The sequence below is a fragment of the Pseudomicrostroma glucosiphilum genome (genome assembly GCF_003144135.1).
Source record: "Pseudomicrostroma glucosiphilum strain MCA 4718 unplaced genomic scaffold BCV69scaffold_6, whole genome shotgun sequence".
Taxonomy (NCBI): domain Eukaryota; kingdom Fungi; phylum Basidiomycota; class Exobasidiomycetes; order Microstromatales; family Microstromataceae; genus Microstroma; species Microstroma glucosiphilum.
The window spans coordinates 350,865-367,824 of record NW_020289918.1 but is presented as its reverse complement, the minus strand read 5'-3'; the positions used below and the strand labels follow the sequence as shown (position 1 = coordinate 367,824).

At 56.8% G+C, this 16,960-nt stretch overlaps 8 protein-coding genes across 8 annotated transcripts; 3 read left to right on the top strand and 5 right to left on the bottom strand.

The window, feature by feature from the left end:
* Positions 1-160: 160 nt before the first annotated feature.
* Positions 161-2,080, bottom strand: BCV69DRAFT_259223 (hypothetical protein). The gene is made up of 2 exons (XM_025490657.1): positions 676-2,080; positions 161-591 (listed from the first exon to the last, which is right to left on the bottom strand). The coding sequence occupies exons 1-2, from the start codon at positions 2,002-2,004 to the stop codon at positions 181-183; spliced, it is 1,740 nt and encodes a 579-aa protein (XP_025348166.1). The 5' UTR covers positions 2,005-2,080; the 3' UTR covers positions 161-180.
* Positions 2,081-2,884: 804 nt separating this feature from the next.
* On the bottom strand, positions 2,885-4,946 carry BCV69DRAFT_298798 (hypothetical protein; the record flags this gene model as incomplete). The annotated part of the gene is made up of 2 exons (XM_025494254.1): positions 2,885-4,577; positions 4,735-4,946. The coding sequence occupies 2 exons, from the start codon at positions 4,944-4,946 to the stop codon at positions 2,885-2,887; spliced, it is 1,905 nt and encodes a 634-aa protein (XP_025348165.1).
* A 2,468-nt stretch (positions 4,947-7,414) lies between these two features.
* BCV69DRAFT_298797 (hypothetical protein) lies at positions 7,415-8,119 on the top strand (the record flags this gene model as incomplete). The annotated part of the gene is made up of 2 exons (XM_025494253.1): positions 7,415-7,957; positions 8,051-8,119. The coding sequence occupies 2 exons, from the start codon at positions 7,415-7,417 to the stop codon at positions 8,117-8,119; spliced, it is 612 nt and encodes a 203-aa protein (XP_025348164.1).
* A 162-nt stretch (positions 8,120-8,281) lies between these two features.
* BCV69DRAFT_293602 (amidase-domain-containing protein) lies at positions 8,282-11,500 on the bottom strand (the record flags this gene model as incomplete). The annotated part of the gene is made up of 6 exons (XM_025493843.1): positions 11,433-11,500; positions 11,086-11,341; positions 10,747-10,988; positions 9,580-10,666; positions 8,841-9,494; positions 8,282-8,750 (listed from the first exon to the last, which is right to left on the bottom strand). Exons 1-6 carry the CDS (start codon positions 11,452-11,454, stop codon positions 8,282-8,284), a joined length of 2,730 nt encoding a protein of 909 aa, XP_025348163.1. The 5' UTR covers positions 11,455-11,500.
* Positions 11,501-11,800: 300 nt separating this feature from the next.
* On the top strand, positions 11,801-13,414 carry BCV69DRAFT_237993 (nucleotide-binding domain-containing protein; the record flags this gene model as incomplete). Its single annotated transcript, XM_025489952.1, has 1 exon — positions 11,801-13,414. A coding segment is annotated over one exon (1,614 nt), but the record flags the coding sequence as incomplete, so codon positions are not given.
* Positions 13,415-13,689: 275 nt separating this feature from the next.
* On the bottom strand, positions 13,690-14,838 carry BCV69DRAFT_282504 (hypothetical protein). Its single transcript, XM_025492385.1, has 2 exons — positions 14,218-14,838; positions 13,690-14,131 (listed from the first exon to the last, which is right to left on the bottom strand). Exons 1-2 carry the CDS (start codon positions 14,781-14,783, stop codon positions 13,798-13,800), a joined length of 900 nt encoding a protein of 299 aa, XP_025348161.1. The 5' UTR covers positions 14,784-14,838; the 3' UTR covers positions 13,690-13,797.
* A 211-nt stretch (positions 14,839-15,049) lies between these two features.
* BCV69DRAFT_282503 (hypothetical protein) lies at positions 15,050-15,702 on the top strand. Its single transcript, XM_025492384.1, has 3 exons — positions 15,050-15,159; positions 15,265-15,354; positions 15,449-15,702. The coding sequence occupies exons 1-3, from the start codon at positions 15,085-15,087 to the stop codon at positions 15,554-15,556; spliced, it is 273 nt and encodes a 90-aa protein (XP_025348160.1). The 5' UTR covers positions 15,050-15,084; the 3' UTR covers positions 15,557-15,702.
* BCV69DRAFT_269703 (hypothetical protein) lies at positions 15,643-16,936 on the bottom strand. The gene is made up of 3 exons (XM_025490903.1): positions 16,524-16,936; positions 16,240-16,449; positions 15,643-16,140 (listed from the first exon to the last, which is right to left on the bottom strand). Exons 1-3 carry the CDS (start codon positions 16,903-16,905, stop codon positions 15,722-15,724), a joined length of 1,011 nt encoding a protein of 336 aa, XP_025348159.1. The 5' UTR covers positions 16,906-16,936; the 3' UTR covers positions 15,643-15,721.
* Between the last annotated feature and the right edge of the window lie 24 nt (positions 16,937-16,960).

Below are 16,960 nucleotides of genomic sequence, written 5' to 3'. Positions count from 1 at the left end.
CTGCCCTGCCTGTCCGCGCCCTAGCCCCTTCTCTTCCCCTTTGAATTTGGACTACATGACCCCTCTTACTCTGATAGTTGTCCCTCGTCCCTCGTCTCTCACAGCCTGCAAAGTCTTGTTGCCCCCCCCCCCCCCCCCCCCCCACCCCCCTCCCCCACACCTGCACTTCTCGATTTCTCCTTAGACGGCCACTCCCCTCCCAGCCAAAAATCTTCCAATCTCCCTATAGGCCTCAATCTGTTCCTCTGCGGTGAGGTGCGTAACGACCGTCTGCAATACACTTCCCACTGTAACTCTATGTTCCCTAATCAAACTCGAGTAGTACACATAGGAGAATAATCCCATGAGGAATTGACAATCAAATCGATCCGTCAGTCCTCCATGACCTGGAATGGAATCTCCAAAGTCTTTGATGTTGAATGCGCGCTTGAAACCCGAGGCAAAGAAGCCGCCAAAGGGTGCGACTAGAGAGGCAAAGGCGGCCATTACCAGAGAGTGGAATTGGAATTCGGTATAAGGGATGGAGGTTAGAGTGAAGTGGAAGGTGGAGCTGAGGAGAGAGGAGAGGGACTCCGGGAGGATAAAGGCGCGCTGCAGACGGGAGAGGACAGAGAAAGAAAGGGTCAGAATAAGACGAGATCTTAGCCCGCCGGTAGATCAGCCCATGCTACTCACCCATTCGAAGACCGAGTTGGGAGTGCAGTGGATATCTTGGAATGCGTTCATGCCCAAAGAGATGGCAGGGCAGATCAAGTAGGGCGACCTCTGAAAAATCGTTGCCCAGAACAGCGCAAAGACCTCGGTAATGACGAATGCGCCCACGAAGCCCTCGACGGTCTTCTTGGGACTGAGGCTGATCAGTGGTGTCCTACCCCAGATCATACCACAGACGTAGGCAAAGACGTCGTTGCAGATCACCAGCGAGGCTGGTACGAAGAGCCAGATGAGACCTTCGAGGATGTTGTTCACGAGGAAGTGCGATGAGAAGACGATGAGGAGTAGACTCATGTGTACCCAGCCAAAGAGACCAAATTGGTGCTTCAGATTTTCCCTCCTCAGGCCCGAGACGAAGCCGACGAAGCCGATGATGTAGAGGAGGAAGGAGAGGAAGCGGTGGTGCTTGGCAAAGGGGATAAAGTACGAGTCGATGAAGACGATGTGCTTGAAGTAGTAGATCAGAGACTCGCCGTACAAAAAGTAGTTTGCGACGGTGAAGAAGTACCAGCTCAGCGTCTTGGACCATACTAGTTCCTTCCGCACCTCGGCACGGAAGTCTTCCTCATCCTCGCTAGCCTGTGCAGACTCGTCGATGTTGGAGCTAGCACCAACGCGGATCTTGGGCACAGAGGTACTTGAGCTGTGACGGCTGAGAGGACTTCGTCGAGGTGCTCCTCCAGTGATGGAAGGGCGACCAGGGATCTCAAAGAGGGCAGTCACCTCACGATAGACGAGGGTCTGCAATCCGAGGACCACTACGATCATGTAGGGGTGACCTAGGACCATAGCGAGGATGAATCCTCCGATCATCAGGAAGCCAAAGATAGCACGCTCGCGGACCTTCTTCCAGTAAGCAGCATTGTCAGCCAAGCGCTTCTCCTCGGCAGATGGGGTAGCAGACCGTGGAGCGGGCTCTTTGCCGGGAGGAGCAAGAGTTGACGAGGAGGTCGACGTACTCTTTGCAGCAGTAGCAGAGCGTGTCACAGCTGGCTCCGAAGTGGTTTCGGCCTTGGATGGGGTAGACGCAACGGCTGAAGGTGGGGAAAGAGCCTGGCGAGGGCCGTCACCGGTAGCAGGAACCTCTACGACTGGATCCGAACCTGCACTGGACAGCGCCTCCTTGACATCCTCCACCGCCTCAGATGCTGGTCCTGAGCCAGCCCTCTCCTCGCCCAATCCATTCTCAACCTTTTCAGCGCTGGAAATGGGCGGCGAAGTGGCTGCTTTTTGCGACTTTTTTGCTTCTCTTGCCTCCTTTGCTAGCTTCTTCTGCTGTGTACGAGTCATCCTTGCAGGACTATCGCTGCCATTGTTGAATACGGGAGCGGCAGAAGGTGAAGGGGTGACATCTTCTTCAGCGTCGGAATCAGGTGAAGAGATCTGATCCGGATCCTCTGCCGCGGCGAGGGCGTCAAATGCACCTCTGGAGGCGAAGCGTGAAGCCACTCTAGGAGGCATGTTCGAAGAGGAAGAGGAAAAGGGGGGAGGCGGAGGCGGAAAAGGGAATCTGGGTATCGTGGTGATCGAATGGTAGGAGGAGGAGGAGGAGGTGATGGAGACGCCGCCGAGGCGAGAACCGCTTTCAGCCTTGTCCTGTGTGCCTGCAATCCTTCTTGGCCTCGTGCGGGAGTGGAGGAGACAGACAGCACGAGGCACAGCCCGCCCCGCGCACACGGCCAGCCATCTCGCGTGCATCACGCCAAGACAGACAGCCACCCAGTAGCACTGCTTGCCCTCAGGCCTACACTCAAGAACACACTACAGATCAGCAGTCACAAGGCATGGGATGGCAAGCTAGATAGAAATCATTAAACACGCCACAGGGTCTACGAGGCACACGAGGCGCGGTGCGGTGCGGGATCGGGAGCAAGGGCAGAGGCAGAGGCAGAGGCAGAGGCAGAGGCAGAGGGGGGCAAGAAGGGGAGCGAGTCTTTTAAAGCACAGGACGAGATGGTGGGTACTGGTGAGGCGCGCAGACTTGAAACAACATCGAAACAGAGAGCGGCTGCTGAGCCTTTTGGACTGAACTGAACTAACGTGCATCAATGGCTGCCTTGGGTCTATAGTAAAGTAGTGTACAAGTGAGTTGTACAATGTTGTAGAATCGTTGAATTGCCTTGGTCGACAGGCTCCTGTCCTCCTGATTGTCATCATCGGTGGGCATTCTTCACGGCTTGTTCTGGGTGGGAGAAGTGCCATTGGGGGCAGTTTGCGCGGGCTGTTGAGGCTTCTTCTGCTGCTGAAGTGCAGCAGCCTGGGCAGCAGCGAGCATCTCGGGCGGGATCGCGCTCGCAGTTGCAGCAGCGCTTGGTGCTCCACCAGCTGGAGCAGAAGTACTCGTAGGAGACTTGATAGATGCAGGGGAGGCCTTGACTCCACCGGCTCCTGCTGCCCCTTGCGGTGCAGTTGCAGGTTTAGCCACAGTCGTTCCTGCGGGCGAGGTGGCAGGTACCGGTCCCTTGTTACCCGGTGCGCCGGGCAGTCCTCCAGGCGTGCCTTGCTGCTGAGCCACCTGAGCTTGCAGCATCTGCAGCGTCTTCAAAAGGGCAGCTGAATCAATGGGACCGTTCGGACCCTGCAGAGAGGGTGGTAGAGGACCTCCGCGCTGCAGTAGAGCGGCAGCAGCAGCCAAGGCTGCCGAGTTGATGTTAGGAGGGAGGGGAGGCATGCTATTGGGGTTGCCTCCGGGTCGCGGAGGTCCAGCTACGCCCGGACCACCAGGCCTCGGTGTCGGATTCGCACCGTTGGCTGCTGGCTGAGGAGGTCGAACAGCCGTGGTAGAGGAAGCAGGCGCAGCAGGGGAAGTCACCTTGGGTGGTGCTTGTGACGTGGGTGCGGTGGTGGTGCTTGCATTGCCACTGGACCCATCGCCGCCAGTCTGTCCTGCCAGGTTCTTATTGCAACTGCCGTGGAGCCTGTGATACTTCAGGCCGTTCGCCTGCTTGTAAGCCTTGTCGCAGCCTGGGTTGGGGCACCTGAAAGGCTTATCGATGACTTTGCCGTCCTTGTCCAATTGCTTCACGTCCCCAGACGAACTACCACACGACGCTATCCTTTCCCTCTTTGCTGGTGGGGGCAGATTGGACGAAGATGTAGAATTGCCGCCCACATTGACTGGTGCATTGAGGGCAGGGTGCCCGGGGGTAGTAGAGTTGGCTCCGGCCATTGCGGAAGAGCCAGGTGCAGGGAAGAAGAGGTTGGGGGGCGCACAGGCCGGCAGATGATCGTCGCCGCTTGTGGGACGTAGCGAAAGGGCTGAGAAGGCAGAGAGTCCATTGTGACCAAAGGTGAAGTCTGCATCGTCCAGAGTAGGTGTACCTGGGATGGAGCTATCAGGAGTAGAGAAGGGCGAATTGGCTGAGTAGACTGATGACGTGGAGCCATTGCTGCGACCTCCCACACCTCCATCCATCAGGGCTCTCCGAAGGGACTGCACCGAGCCAGGAGTGTTGGCTGCACCTGCGACACCACCAGGGTTGGTGGCATCATACTGGCCAAACGATCGCTTCTTGCCCTTGACCGTCGAGGAACCAGCGGTGGAGCTCGACTCGCGTCTCCGTGAAGAGGAGCGAGCGTGAGCAGCTCGCGGGCTGGGAGGCATTGAGGAGGGGGTGGAAGTTGATCCACCGGACGATGAGTTGCCGTCATCGTCTACCATTCCTGGCATACCATCATCATCAAAGCGCACGTGGCACTCTTCGTAGTGTTGAAGCAGGTCATGCAGATCTCCCAGGTCCTGACCACAACAGCTGAAGTCCCTACAGAAGGTTGATTCTAGTCTCCCCAGTGATGTCGAGGGTGCAATTGTCATCTCCGAATCTACCGACGAGGCGAACCTGCCTGCTGAGTAGTCGATCAAGCTGAAGCACGAGTGAGACGAGATAAGGAGAGTGTCAGTTCTGGAACTCATGATAACAAGAGCATTCACGCAGCTTGCAGCCCTCGAAAGCATAGGGCACGAATGAAAAGCCGCGCCCAGCCCGTTCAGCAGCCCCTCGCCTGTACCACGCGACTCACTCATTGACGTCTTTGCCAAACGACGTTGCCATAGCCATTGCTTCCCTGAAGCTGGCACTGCCACCGATGCCATTCGAGCTGGGGAATGATGTCCCAAAAGAGTTGCCTAGCCCCATGCGGGAGGAGCCCGAGGCAAAGGACGAGGAGGATCCGCCGCCGGACGACTCGCCCGGGGGCACACGAACTATCGGAATGGGAGCTGGAATAGCCATGCTCTGCTGGATGTGTTGCAGTGTATGGAGGATGTGTAGAGATGAGGTCAGAACGTTCTAGTGGCGACGACTGTAAGGAGCGCTGAGCCGTCGTCGAGGTAAGACCTTGGTGGGTGGCCTGATGCGGCGTGCTATGACCGAGGGTGTGAGAAGACGTCTACTCTGGTGAGCGTGAAGCTGCGTGATGTATCTATATATGCTCGCTTGAGTGAGGTACGGAGTGAGTAGCCTCCGTAGATTGCTATGGGTCCGGGTGTCAAGACAAGGGACCTAAGTGGTTCAAGATTCCTAATCGACTTCCGAGGTGCGGGCGGACGGGCGGGAGTGTGGCACTCCTGAATTGATTGTGGCAACTAAGACGTTGCTGTGACGCCGAGGATGGAAGTCGGTGCTTGTACAGGTGATGCTAGATGTGGCGACTGTCTGTCGTGGTAGGAGTAGATGGGAAGCTGAGGAGATTCGATGCCAGGGGGTAATGATCGTACGATACTTGGGACGGGTACGGCTGATGCGAGCCGAGGCGAGGCGAGGGCCAAATATCCACGGAGGCCAGGAAGCTTCAGACGCAAACGATCGCCTGTGAGTGTGCCCGCTCGTGTGGCAGGGGGGGGGGGGGACGCTGACGCGGTGCCTAGGCGCACTCCAGCTCCGCCCGCTGGTCTTGGAGCTTCCCGCCGTCGGGAAAGAGGCAGCTGAGCTCTGACCCACCACGCAGCTCACGCAGCCCGAATGTCGGAGCCAGAGTCGGGAGGAGGACTGGCATATGCCGGAGACAAGCGCTGCTGCTGCTGCTGCTGCCTCTTGCTGTTTGCTGCTCCCCCTCTCCCGCCCTCACCCTGCCTCGGCTGCATCTCACCCCAATTGACAGTAGTCCTTTCGGTCAGAGTCAGACGGGACCCTGAGCTCTAGTCTAGTCTCCTCTCCCCCGCCCTTCCCACGGGAAGCTCCACAGCTTCCGTCAGCCCAAAATTGCCGATTCGACTCTGCAGAGTACATCTCACACCAACCCTTGCGAAGCGAACAGACCGGTACGGCCGTTGGCATCAGAGGTACGTCCGTTCCGACAAGCCAGACTTTGAGCTCTCCTTTTTGCATCGCAGGCACGCCAACAGTCCATCTGTTGCCGGGGCAACGCTGCATTGAGGGCACCAAGACCGGAAGAGGTCTGTTGTCTTGCGCTGTAGCCTCAAAGAATGGCCCGACCTGCGGGCTACCTTTCCAGTCGTCCTCCGGGCCCTTTGACCACTTCATCAACTTGGAGCGTGAGCAAAAAAGCTGCGCCGGCCTTGATTGTGCCGAATCATACCTTGTCCCCACAGCAGCGCAGACTGTGCTCAGAGTCAATCGCCTATCCAGGGCGGGCAGACACGACACTCCGCCGCATCGCGTGACCCCGGCACCCAGAGGCGCTACCATCGATCCCGGATCCTTGAGACTATGGTCATGCTGGCGTCTATTCCCAGCACTGATCCTCCTTGAGCTCAGTTCAACACTTGATCAGTCAGACATTCGATCACTACGATCAGAGACTGCTTGACTTGCCCCGCTTCCCCACCTGACGCACGGCAAGCCGTATGTAGCTACAGGCACGAACAAAGCACGATCGCAGGGGGGGTCCGTGACACACAGTAGCCCTGCACAGAGATAGCTACCCGTACTGCTCACTGTGTCTCTCCTCTCCCGCTCACTCGACTCATCCGCGGCGTCCTTGGTGCCACAGATGTGGAGTAGCATGCACTGGACTGCGAATCTGCGCTGCCCATAAGAAGAGCATGGACTCAAAAGTGATATAGCCAGATGGCTCCGTGACGCAACATTGGCCCGATATCAGGCAAGGCATCGTCACTAGGGCTCGCCTGATCCCGATGGCCTCAAACCGTCCCGTGTGGGAACAGGAGCTCTTGGGTCTTGGCGACTGCTGTGCACCTTTTGCAAGCCTGGGCCTACCTCTTCGAGCGACAGCTCCGCCCTTGTTTGAACGGAGAGCTTGCGTGGGTATGCCTCTGTTTCGCTGTAGCACATCACATTCGAAGAAGAGGCCTGTCATGAGACATCTTGAAATGATGTGCCAGCACAGTACCGGTATTGTTGCAGCTGCTATGACTTCCTTTCACTGCCAATGATAAGTGTTCACTCATGTCGCCGGCTCGGTAGAACCTTGCTTCCGATCCGATTTCGCAAAAAGTCCCGTCTCCGACCCCTCCTCCACTCTCGTCCAGTCTACTGCCGGCGCATCTAACCGAATCTGTGAGGACAGATCGCAATGGGCAGAGGAAGCTCGCTTTGCTCTTGAACAACTGCTTCTTGTACTCCTTCTTGCTCCTGCTATTGACCATTCCATTCAAGTACTCATCCATCCAGCCTTCCCCATCTTTTCCCATCTCGCACCTCATTTATCGATACTTCTGGGAGAGAATCCATCCAAAGCGGCACGGCAGAGCGCTCCCAAAGAGCCAAGACTGGCCAGTATGACCGACTCCAACCCCACTTCTGCTGCTATAACATCAGAAAATAGCGCCACTACGAGTGGCTCAGCGCCCTTCGATGGGGATATGAGCGCATTTGGTCTTCCTGCCAACTTTGGGGGAGCAGCCTTCGCCTCCAGTGAATCTGAGTCTGGGCCTGGTAAAGGAAGAGGGAGGGGACACGGCCGCGGGGCCAGAGGGGCTAGTCGTGCTGGTAGAGGAGGAGGTGGTGGTGGTGGCGCACCAGCGGCGGGTTCGGGAGAGACGACATCGTTGTCGTTGTCGTCTTCTGTCCCAACTGGTCCTAAGTCCCAGCTGGACCCCGCCTCTCACTCACCTCGCCATGAGTTGGGAGGATTCCGAGGTGGGAGAGGTCGTGGCTTCTCGCACGCTTCTGATGTGCAGGTACGTGGGCGCGGTGGAGCGGGGGGAGCTCGTGGTGGAGGTCGGGGGAGGGGAGGTGGACGAGGAGATTTTGGTGGACAGGGACAGGGTCAGAGTCAGGGTAACGGCTACGGCTATGCGCCGCCGGAGCGGACGCCTCAGGTGAGTGTACCCTTACCCTTGCTCGTACGGCACGGCAGATAGGAGTGGTATGACTGAGCTTTTCTCCACCTTCTCCGTTACCCTCATCGGCAGGCTTTCTTCAAGCCTTCGTTCTTGGAGGATCCATGGGCGCACCTCACCTCGAAGAGGGTCACATCGTAGCGTAGCGAACAGATTCAGCCCAGATCTGCTGCAAGCTTGCATCTATGAATATCGAGAGCTGCAAACGAATCATCTAGGATATACAAGGGGCCACATTCTCGCTCGCTCCACTCTGCTGTTATACGGGACTCTCAAGGAGGCTCTGAGATCGCTCAGCTACCTCTACTCGATACGATACGTCTGCAAACCCTCCGCCAGCTGTCCCAGGACCTTCTCCATGCCCCACTGGCTCGTGGCCATCATGCCTATCGGCCAACCATCTTGCGCTCCTCGACCCAGCGGCATTGAGACGCTTGGCAGGCCCGCCAGGGAGGAGGAGACGGTGAGGAGATCCTGCACGTATTCGTCCAGCCCTGCACTGCCAGCTGGAGCGCTGAAGCCGACAGGGCATGCCTCTTCTGTCGAAGAGGAGGGCATCAAGGCGGACAAGAGGGGCGCGGTGTTCACCGCCGAGGGGTGAAGGAGCACGTCAACTCCTTCTTGCGAACCTGCCGATAGCGCAGAAGGGGCGTGTTGCTCCGTTTGTGCTCCTCTGCCGTGTAGGACATTGGGAATGCGAAATACTTGGTCAAACTCATCCTTGATCGTCTGGCGAATACGTTGTGCTGCAAGGAAAGTGTTGTCGAAGGCACTGAAAGGCCGAGGTGAAGAGCGGAGAAAAGAGAATTGAGCATCGCTACAGCGTCACGCAGTGCCTTCCATCGCTGTCGAATGTACTCACTCTGCAGAAAGTGCATGCGTGCCCAACAAGATTCTCTTCCGCACCTCCTCTCCAAAGCCAGTACTCCTTGTAGCCGCATAAGGATGCTCCCCGGGCAGCTTCTCTTCCTCGCTCCGGAAGCCATACCGCACCCCATCGTACCGAGCAAGGTTGCTGCTGGCCTCTGCGCTCGCAATGACGTAGTAGGCGCTTAAGGCAAGGCCTGTCGAGGGCAGCTCGACGGGGATGATGCTGGCGCCCAGGTGGTCTTCGAGATGGCAAAGGAGGCGTGAGAAGGAGGGGAGTACCTGCGCATCCAGAGAGGAGGGGAAGAGGGTAGTGGGGATCCCAATGCGAAGTCCTCTGAGGCAACCTTCTGTCCCGGGCGCCGAGCTGGACGAAAATTTGCTCAGTGCCTCATCCGCAACCTCGTCCGCTGCAGACCTCACTTGCTCTCCGGCGCTAGTTGGATCTTTCTTGTCGGGGGCCGACAGGACGTCGAAGGTCTCTTGGCATTCGGACCAATTGTCAGCTAGAACGCCAATGGTATCCAGACTGTCTGCATATGAGATGAGACCCCAGCGAGAGATTAGACCGTACGATGGTTTCAATCCCCAGAGACCACAATACGAGGCGGGGAGGCGTATTGAGCCTCCGGTATCTGAGCCGATGGCGCTGCGCCGGCAGACAAGGGAAGAGACTGTCAGTTCACCGGAAGCGAAGGACAGTGGAGCTCACTCTCCTATAGACCTCGACTCACATGCGGCAGTATCCCGCCTTGACACTAGCAGCTGCTCCACCAGAACTTCCACCTGCACTTCTCTTTTGCTCTTCTGCTTCTCGACCACCCATGGCTGGATTGATCACGGGACCGAAGTGGGAATGCACATTGTCCGAGCCCATACCAAACTCGTCGCAGTTTGTCTTGCCAACTATGTCCGCCCCTGCAGATCTGAGAAGAGAGACGACAGTCGCATCGTATGATGAGGCGTAGTCTTTGAGCATGAGAGACGAAGCGGTTGTTGGCATATCTTGGGTACAGATGTTATCCTTGACGGATATCGTGCAGCCGGAGAGGGGGCCAGATGCCGTGGTCGTCGCACTGGAAGGAGCTGGTGCGGCGCGAGAGTTGAAGCAATTATAAGCATCGAGTACGCCTGATGAAGCTAGGTTAGCAGACCGTGATGTGGCAGCATTGAAATTTGAGGTAGCGCTCCCTGCAGCTGAAGTCGATGGATGGCAGCGTCTTGCCGAAGTCGAATAGCTTCTTTGATGCACTCTTGAGGTTGATGTAGGGGCCTGTCGAGACGTCTGCGCAGCAGCTGTCTTACTGTCTTCCTCCGGCATCAGAGTATGTACCAGATGCCCTACTTCGCCTTCCGGCTCTCCTCGAGCTTTCCGCGTTTTAACGCCGAGAGCCGCGAGCTCTCTTCTGAGGAGTTCGGCGAGCGAGCTCCTTGCTGCCATTGCTTTCTGTGCATCCTGAGCGCTGGCGACCATAGCCCTATGGGCCGGCGAATCCACCGGAGGCTCCGACCAGCCTTGTGGAGTGACGACATGTGGTGCAAGAGAAGGAAACGAAGAAGGTGAAGGGACTGGTATGGCTGGGGCATCGACTTGGGACCTCTGATCGCTAGGCAAGGCAGACCGTATCCGCTCCATCTCTTTGTCTTCGTCCTGCCACCAGGCTGGATTGAGAGATTGTTGTTTGCGCAGTTCCGACAGCAAGAGGTCTAGCGATGATCCAGCATGATCTATAGGGTCGCCGAAAGTGATCGACAAGTTGGCAAAGGGACGGGGCACAAATTTGGGGAAGCCTCTGGGATCCGGCATCATCTGGTCGAATCCTGGAGGCAGACAAGAGGGAAGGCGTGAGGAAGTCACTCGAGCGACGCTCAGACGTGATCACTCAGCTTCGGGTACTCACCCTCGATCCAAATCGGCACTACTCTCGGTCTCCGCTTGCTCTCCAGAAGCAGACGACTGAGGCCCCACTTGAATCTCCGGAGCACCATCTTCCGCGAGAGGTTGACGTATCCCTCTGGAAAGAGGTGAGTCCACTGTCCCTCATCTAGCTTTTGTATGGCCGTGTCCAGCGCGGGTTGAAAGATTCCCCTGCCTCGATCGGTAGGAATTACCTGCCCATAGTCGAAGAACAGGCGAACGATCCTGCGATGGAGGCCGTGGCAGAATTCGGGCCGATTTGGAGCGATCAGCTCTGATCACCCTGCCTTGCTCCGAGACCAGCTTCCGTTCATCTGCTCACCGATTTGTGAAGAGTATATCACTCGCGCCTAGGGTCCAGCGTGTGGTAGCACAGTCTTGAAATGCGCTCATGGGCATGCAGCCCCACACGGCAGGATCATCGACTACGGAGATGTGATTGGCATACGTCAAGACTCCCCTCCCTTCGCCCCTCCGCGCCTCGTCCGCGAGGATCTGAAGGAAGTTATCGAGACCGTTGACCTTGCAAGATGAAGAGTGGACATTTGTGAGGTACTTTGCAAAGGAGGCGACGAAGGCTGTTTCGAAAGGAAGGGAGGGGGTATCATTGGTAAGCAAAGGAGGGAAACCCCCAGATCGGCAACAGCTGCTGTCGTTGCTACTGCTCACAGACGTAAGGGCGAATGCCCATTGCGTGGAATCGTCAGCCGCGTACGAGCGAAGCACTACCTTATGGCCCTGACGATGACTGATGGTGTCACGGGCTACCTGGTGGAGCTGAGGAAGGTCGGGTACGCTCCCTTCTCAGTCTTCCCGATCACGGAAGCGCGGCGAGGCACGGCCGCATCGGAAAAAAGAAGAGTGGACCCTGCGCCACTTTGTCTCCGCACAGCTCAGTCAGTCCTTCCTTCCTCCTGCTTGCACTCCTCCCATCAGCGCTCGTACGGACAACGTCGCTGCAGTAGTCTACCGTCATGCGTCCTACAGCGTTGCTGCGCATACGAGCTACTGCTCCCTTGGCAGCAATGCCTCCGATACGCTTGGCCATCATAGGATCCGGCCCTTCCGCCTTCTATTCAGCAGCTCGCCTCCTCTCCTCGCCCACGCTAACATCCGAAGATCCTTCCAGCCTTACAATTCAGATGTTCGAGCGTTTACCCGTACCCAACGGACTTGTACGCTGGGGAGTGGCACCGGATCATCTTGACGTGAAGAACGTAGAGCACAAGTTTGCCGAAGTAGCCAAGGATCCGCGCTTTCGCTTTTGCGGCAATGTCAATGTGGTTCAAGGCACCGAGGCCGCTGCTGCAGACGGACAGAGGCGGACAGGGTACCAGTATCCACATGCAATACAGCTACCACTTGATACTCTGGCGCGCCACTACACCCACGTCCTCTTCTCCTACGGTTGCTCTTCCTCGCGGCCACTCGGCATCCCAGGCTCATCGCAAGGAGAGCTGGCCAACGTCCATTCCGCGCTAGACTTTGTCAATTGGTACAACGGCCACCCTGCTGCCCACGACGAGGAGCTGCTGAGTCGGGAGCCTTGGCGGAGAGTGGAACTTACCGGAGGCAAAAGTCAGATGGATGTGATAGGCGCGGGAAATGTAGCCCTCGACGTGGCCCGCATCGTATTACGTGCCTCTGCTGGCTCTCTATTAGCTGCATCGGGATCCTCATCCTCTTCGAGCGGCCGCAGAGCAAAGGAGGCTTTGGAGACGAGTGACGTACCAGAGGCCGTGCTACAGCATCTCTCTGAATCTCGTATCAATCATGTGGATATCTCCGCCAGGAGAGGTCCAGCTCAGGCTGCCTTTACCAACAAGGAGCTGCGGGAGATGCTCGCTCTGCCAGGCGTCGGATTCGAACCGGTAGACAGTAAGCTGCTGCAAAGGGCAGAAGCTCAAGTTGCCCAACAAGAGGAGGAGAGCCGGACAGCAGCTCAAGCCGGCAATATAGATCCAGACGCAGCGGCGCACAGCGCTGGGGAAGCGAGAGTGAGGAAGAGGCTGCTGAGCCTTCTGGCAAAGGGAAGCAAGACGAGCTCGAAAGAGGCCGATCGAAACTGGAGACTCAACTTCTACCGAGCTCCCGCCGCTTTCCTCGGTGCACAATCGTCTTCCAGTGAACAGCTCGAATCTCTGAAGGCTATCCAGTGGACCTCCACGTCCTACCCTTCGACGCCCGTCGCAGAGTCAGAAGCGTCCAAAGCTACGTCCGGTCCGGCAGCGCCATGGGGCAACGAGCCTGCGCCCACATCGTCGGAAGGAGTAGCTACTCTACCTACAGACTCCACTTCCTCGACACCCGACAGTACACCTCGGGTGCCAGGCTCGGCCTTTGAGACGAAGAGTGATCTGGTGGTATCCAGCGTGGGCTACAGAGGTACACCACTGACGGGAAACAACGCAAGCACGAGCAGCACAAGCAGCGGACATTCCTCAAGCCTGCTTCCCTGGGACAACAAGCGAGGCGTGGTCCCTAATCTTGACGGGCGAGTGGTCAGCGAGCAAGGAGAGGTCTTGCCCAATATCTACGTCTCTGGCTGGCTGGCTCGCGGACCGGTAGGGGTCATCGCCTCGACCATGCACGATGCCTACTCGGTCGCAGATACGATCCTAGCCGATCATCTGGCTTCCTCTTCTGCTTCTGCCGTGAATCGCCCACCCGTGGCTGCACTCAATGCACTACTCCTGTCTTCGCCCACCGGGGGATCAAGAAAAGTAGAAGAGCTAATTCCAAGCCTCCCGGAGGCTTTGCTCCGCCCTCAAGGAAATAAGAGACTGGTCAATTGGTCCGATTGGCTGCGGCTGGACCAGATTGAGCTGGAGAGGGGTAGACGTGCTGGCAAGGCTAGGGAGAAGACGCTGAACGTCGAGGAGATGCTGGACTTGATGGGATGACGCACAAACAATCACAAAGGAGGTACGGATGTCTGACCAGGGAAAATCGGTAGAATGTACAATAGATTTACAATACAACATTACAAGCACGTCTCTCTTGCCAGCGCAAGGCTAGGGCTTGCCAAGCTACTTCAGATCCTCTTGGCGACCTCAATAGCCCCCTTGCATCCCCATCCAATGATAGCACTAAGTAGCGCATGCGCCGGCGCCTGCTGTGCATCATGCTCCACAGCGGTGTCCAAATGCTCCAGCTCATCATCCCTGAACTCTTCGAGAAGATTGCGTAGGGTCTGAAGAGATTGGTAGGGCGTTGTGGAGTCGGAAGTGGGAGCAGTGGAGAGGGCTTCGCTATGAGCTTCGTGTGAGGTTGAAGGTGCAGACGAAGAGGAGGAAAGAGAAGAAGAAGAGGCGGAGGAGACGCCTGACCGGAAGGAGGCGAGGACTTCGTCTAGATGGGACATTTGGCTGTGCGCAGTAAGGATAGGAGAAGCAGGACTTTTAGTCGGGAAGCTACAATAATCAATCTCCTGCTACTGCACGGTACTACTCACTCGTCATAGTGCTCTCCAATGACCGTCTCCACTGCCTCCGTACAAGCCATCGCCGCTTCCTTTCCCATGAGTGCCGTCACTCCCCCCAATAAACTACCCATAGCTCCCCACACCGGGTTCAACAAGCTCGGTCTAACTCCATGTTGTCTCAGTAACATCTCCGCCACTTTGAGATGCTTCTTTTCACTCTCCCACATCTCCAATGTGAGCTTCGTTGATTGTGGGTCATTTTTAATGTGTTGGAAGACTCGCGCTTGAGCACTGTAGATTGTGTTTGCGGCGATTTCACCCGAGTGGTCTACGCGCAGGAGAGAGGTTAGGGTGTCTCGGTGATGAGGTGGGAGAGGGGGAGTACCCTGTGAGGTCGTGGCGGCAGTTGTGGTTGGGTTGGTATAGGCTGCAGAGGCTAGGAGGGATGCACTAGATGCAGAGGAGGAGTGGCGGATAGTCGTACTGCTGCCGGGAAGGCTGCGTGGTGCGCAGGTAGCAGAGCGGACACTTAGGCTCCTCCTCAGCATGGAGGACGAGGAAGACGACGAGGAAGCGATGCTTCGTGCAGCAGCCATGACGATGTTGTTAGGAATCGAAGTGGAAGGTACGCTGTTAGCTTGTCTGCGCTAGTCAAGCCAAAGTAATCCTACTCTGTGCTTCCGGCCAGCCAAAGGTGGAGCTGACTTGATTGTCGTCCTTTCCTTCCTTTGGCCCTCCGTCCGTCCCATGCGCACATTTCCGACAGGCCAAAAATCACCTCTGCCACTGCTACGCTCACCATTTAGCTTAGAGAATAACGATTATCGCAAGTCTTCACTTATTCACTCCCCATTATCATAGCCAGCAATGGAGAGCATCTCGTCGGCATTCTCAAACATGAAGGGCGCATCGCCACAGGAGAAGAAGGAGGCAATCAAGCGGCAGGTGTCCAGTGAGATTGCAATGGCCAATGTGAGTATTCCTTCCTTGACGTACAGATGCTGCGAAACGAAATCTTCTCAAGCGCTGTCCTCAGAAGGAGCATCAGACCTGACACTGTCTTCCATCTACTCACAGGCCCAGGATCTCATCACAAAGTCTACAGAGAAGTGCTACTTCAAGTGCGTCCCCAGCCCATCCACAAGTCTTTCTTCAAAGGAAGAAGTGGTGAGTTCCTCGCCCCATCGTCCCTGACCTTTACCACCATCAGAGTTGCTGACAATCCTGCTATGTCACTCTTACCTCCTCATTGGACTCACAGTGTCTGGATCGGTGTCTGCAGCGATACTTTGAAGCATTCAACATCGTTGCATCTGCTTACACCAGGAGGGTGGCTGCAGAGAGGAATGCAGGAGCTACATTGCAATAGAAGACAAGAAAAGAGGGTGGGGAGAGGCATTCAGACGATCAGAGACTAGAGGTCTGAACTACGACACAGGGTAAATACACCACTTGCACGAGGTTGATTGGATCGCATTGTGACAGTAGTAAGGAGCCAGGTATGACAGTGAGCTCAGCGGCCAGTCCCTTCTTCTCAAAGCAGCTTGCTTAGGACACCGTCCAGAGCGCTGCTCTCTCCACCTCTACTCCTCTTGGACCCACTCCTCTCCTCTGCTCCACCCTCGCCAGGAGCTGCCCTCTTCTTGCCTCCGCTTGCGCCGTCCCTCTGATCCCTCACATCCCTCGAGACGGGCTGACGCTGCTTGAAAGTCCTCGTCTTGCCGCCGGGCCCAACTGTCTTCGCAGGAGTACCCGCTGAAGCAGAGCCACCTCCGACACTGCCGATCCCATCCCCCCCTACTGCTCCAGCCTTCTGTGCTCTCTGCCTGCGCCGTTCCTCCTTGTCCTTCTGCACTCGCGCTCGCTCTACCTTTTTAAGGTAGTCTTGCTGCTCGAACTTGGACTGCGAGAGCTCGGTGCGTAGGCGTGAGGCATGTGCTGCTCGTTCGTGAGCTGTGGAGTGGGAGACATGGCAAAGGTATGGACACTAAGTCAGCTCTCTCCCTCTGATCGTCGGTCCTTCCTCCTACAGCTTGGGTGTGGCCTACTCACCCATCTGCTCGCTAAGCATATGCCACTTGAAACCAGAGAGGTACTTCAACGTCCACACATCGTCCTTCCACCTCTTGGCATTCTTGTTCGATGACCTCCCACCTCGTGTGAAACCAATGGGCTGGGCATTGAGTGATTCGGCCACTACCCTAGCCACCGACTTCTTGGAAAACTCTACCCAGCCTTCGGTGAAACTTGTATGCCTCCTAGCTGAAGTGATGCAAAGCCATAGGCACAGTCAGTTTCCTGTCCTGATTTTACGACTTGGATCTCGATTCTCTCACCTAGCTTCCGACCAGCCTCTGCCTCCCTCTCTTTCTTCCTCCCGTCCTGGAGATAGATGCGCTCCACCTCGCCATAACCACTCAGCAAGTGTCGGACCTTGGGCGGAGTCATGCCAGGTGGGATACGAGAGATGTAAACAATGCCCCTCTTCTTCTGCTTGCGCTGAAATGCTTCGAGCTCGTGAGGCGTGAGAGGGGTGACCGTTGGCCCTTCGGCTGGGTCATCGTTGCCATCGTCCTCTGAAGCTTGGGAGGCAGAGGGTGAGGGTGACCGTGAGCCCGAGGGAGAAGCCGAGGAGGACGATGGGCCAGCGAGAGCCACTGCTGTCCCATTGGCATCTTCAGCTGCCCACTTGGACGTATCAAAGCGAGGATCAGTCATGCTATGCTCGGTAAGCTTCGTCTATGGATCACCAAGCAGGGTACGGAAGCCCGCG

Coding starts and splice junctions, on each gene's coding strand:
- BCV69DRAFT_259223 (XM_025490657.1), bottom strand. CDS start 2,004: ATGACTCGTACACAGCAGAAGAAGCTAGCAAAGGAGGCAAGAGAAGCA. Junction 592..675: donor CCAACTCGGTCTTCGAATGG/GTGAGTAGCATG, acceptor TCCCGTCTGCAG/CGCGCCTTTATCCTCCCGGA.
- BCV69DRAFT_282504 (XM_025492385.1), bottom strand. CDS start 14,783: ATGGCTGCTGCACGAAGCATCGCTTCCTCGTCGTCTTCCTCGTCCTCC. Junction 14,132..14,217: donor ATTGGAGAGCACTATGACGA/GTGAGTAGTACC, acceptor TACTGCGCACAG/CCAAATGTCCCATCTAGACG.
- BCV69DRAFT_282503 (XM_025492384.1), top strand. CDS start 15,085: ATGAAGGGCGCATCGCCACAGGAGAAGAAGGAGGCAATCAAGCGGCAG. Junction 15,160..15,264: donor GTGAGATTGCAATGGCCAAT/GTGAGTATTCCT, acceptor ATCTACTCACAG/GCCCAGGATCTCATCACAAA. Junction 15,355..15,448: donor TTTCTTCAAAGGAAGAAGTG/GTGAGTTCCTCG, acceptor TTGGACTCACAG/TGTCTGGATCGGTGTCTGCA.
- BCV69DRAFT_269703 (XM_025490903.1), bottom strand. CDS start 16,905: ATGACTGATCCTCGCTTTGATACGTCCAAGTGGGCAGCTGAAGATGCC. Junction 16,450..16,523: donor AGAGGCTGGTCGGAAGCTAG/GTGAGAGAATCG, acceptor GCATCACTTCAG/CTAGGAGGCATACAAGTTTC. Junction 16,141..16,239: donor TATGCTTAGCGAGCAGATGG/GTGAGTAGGCCA, acceptor CCCACTCCACAG/CTCACGAACGAGCAGCACAT.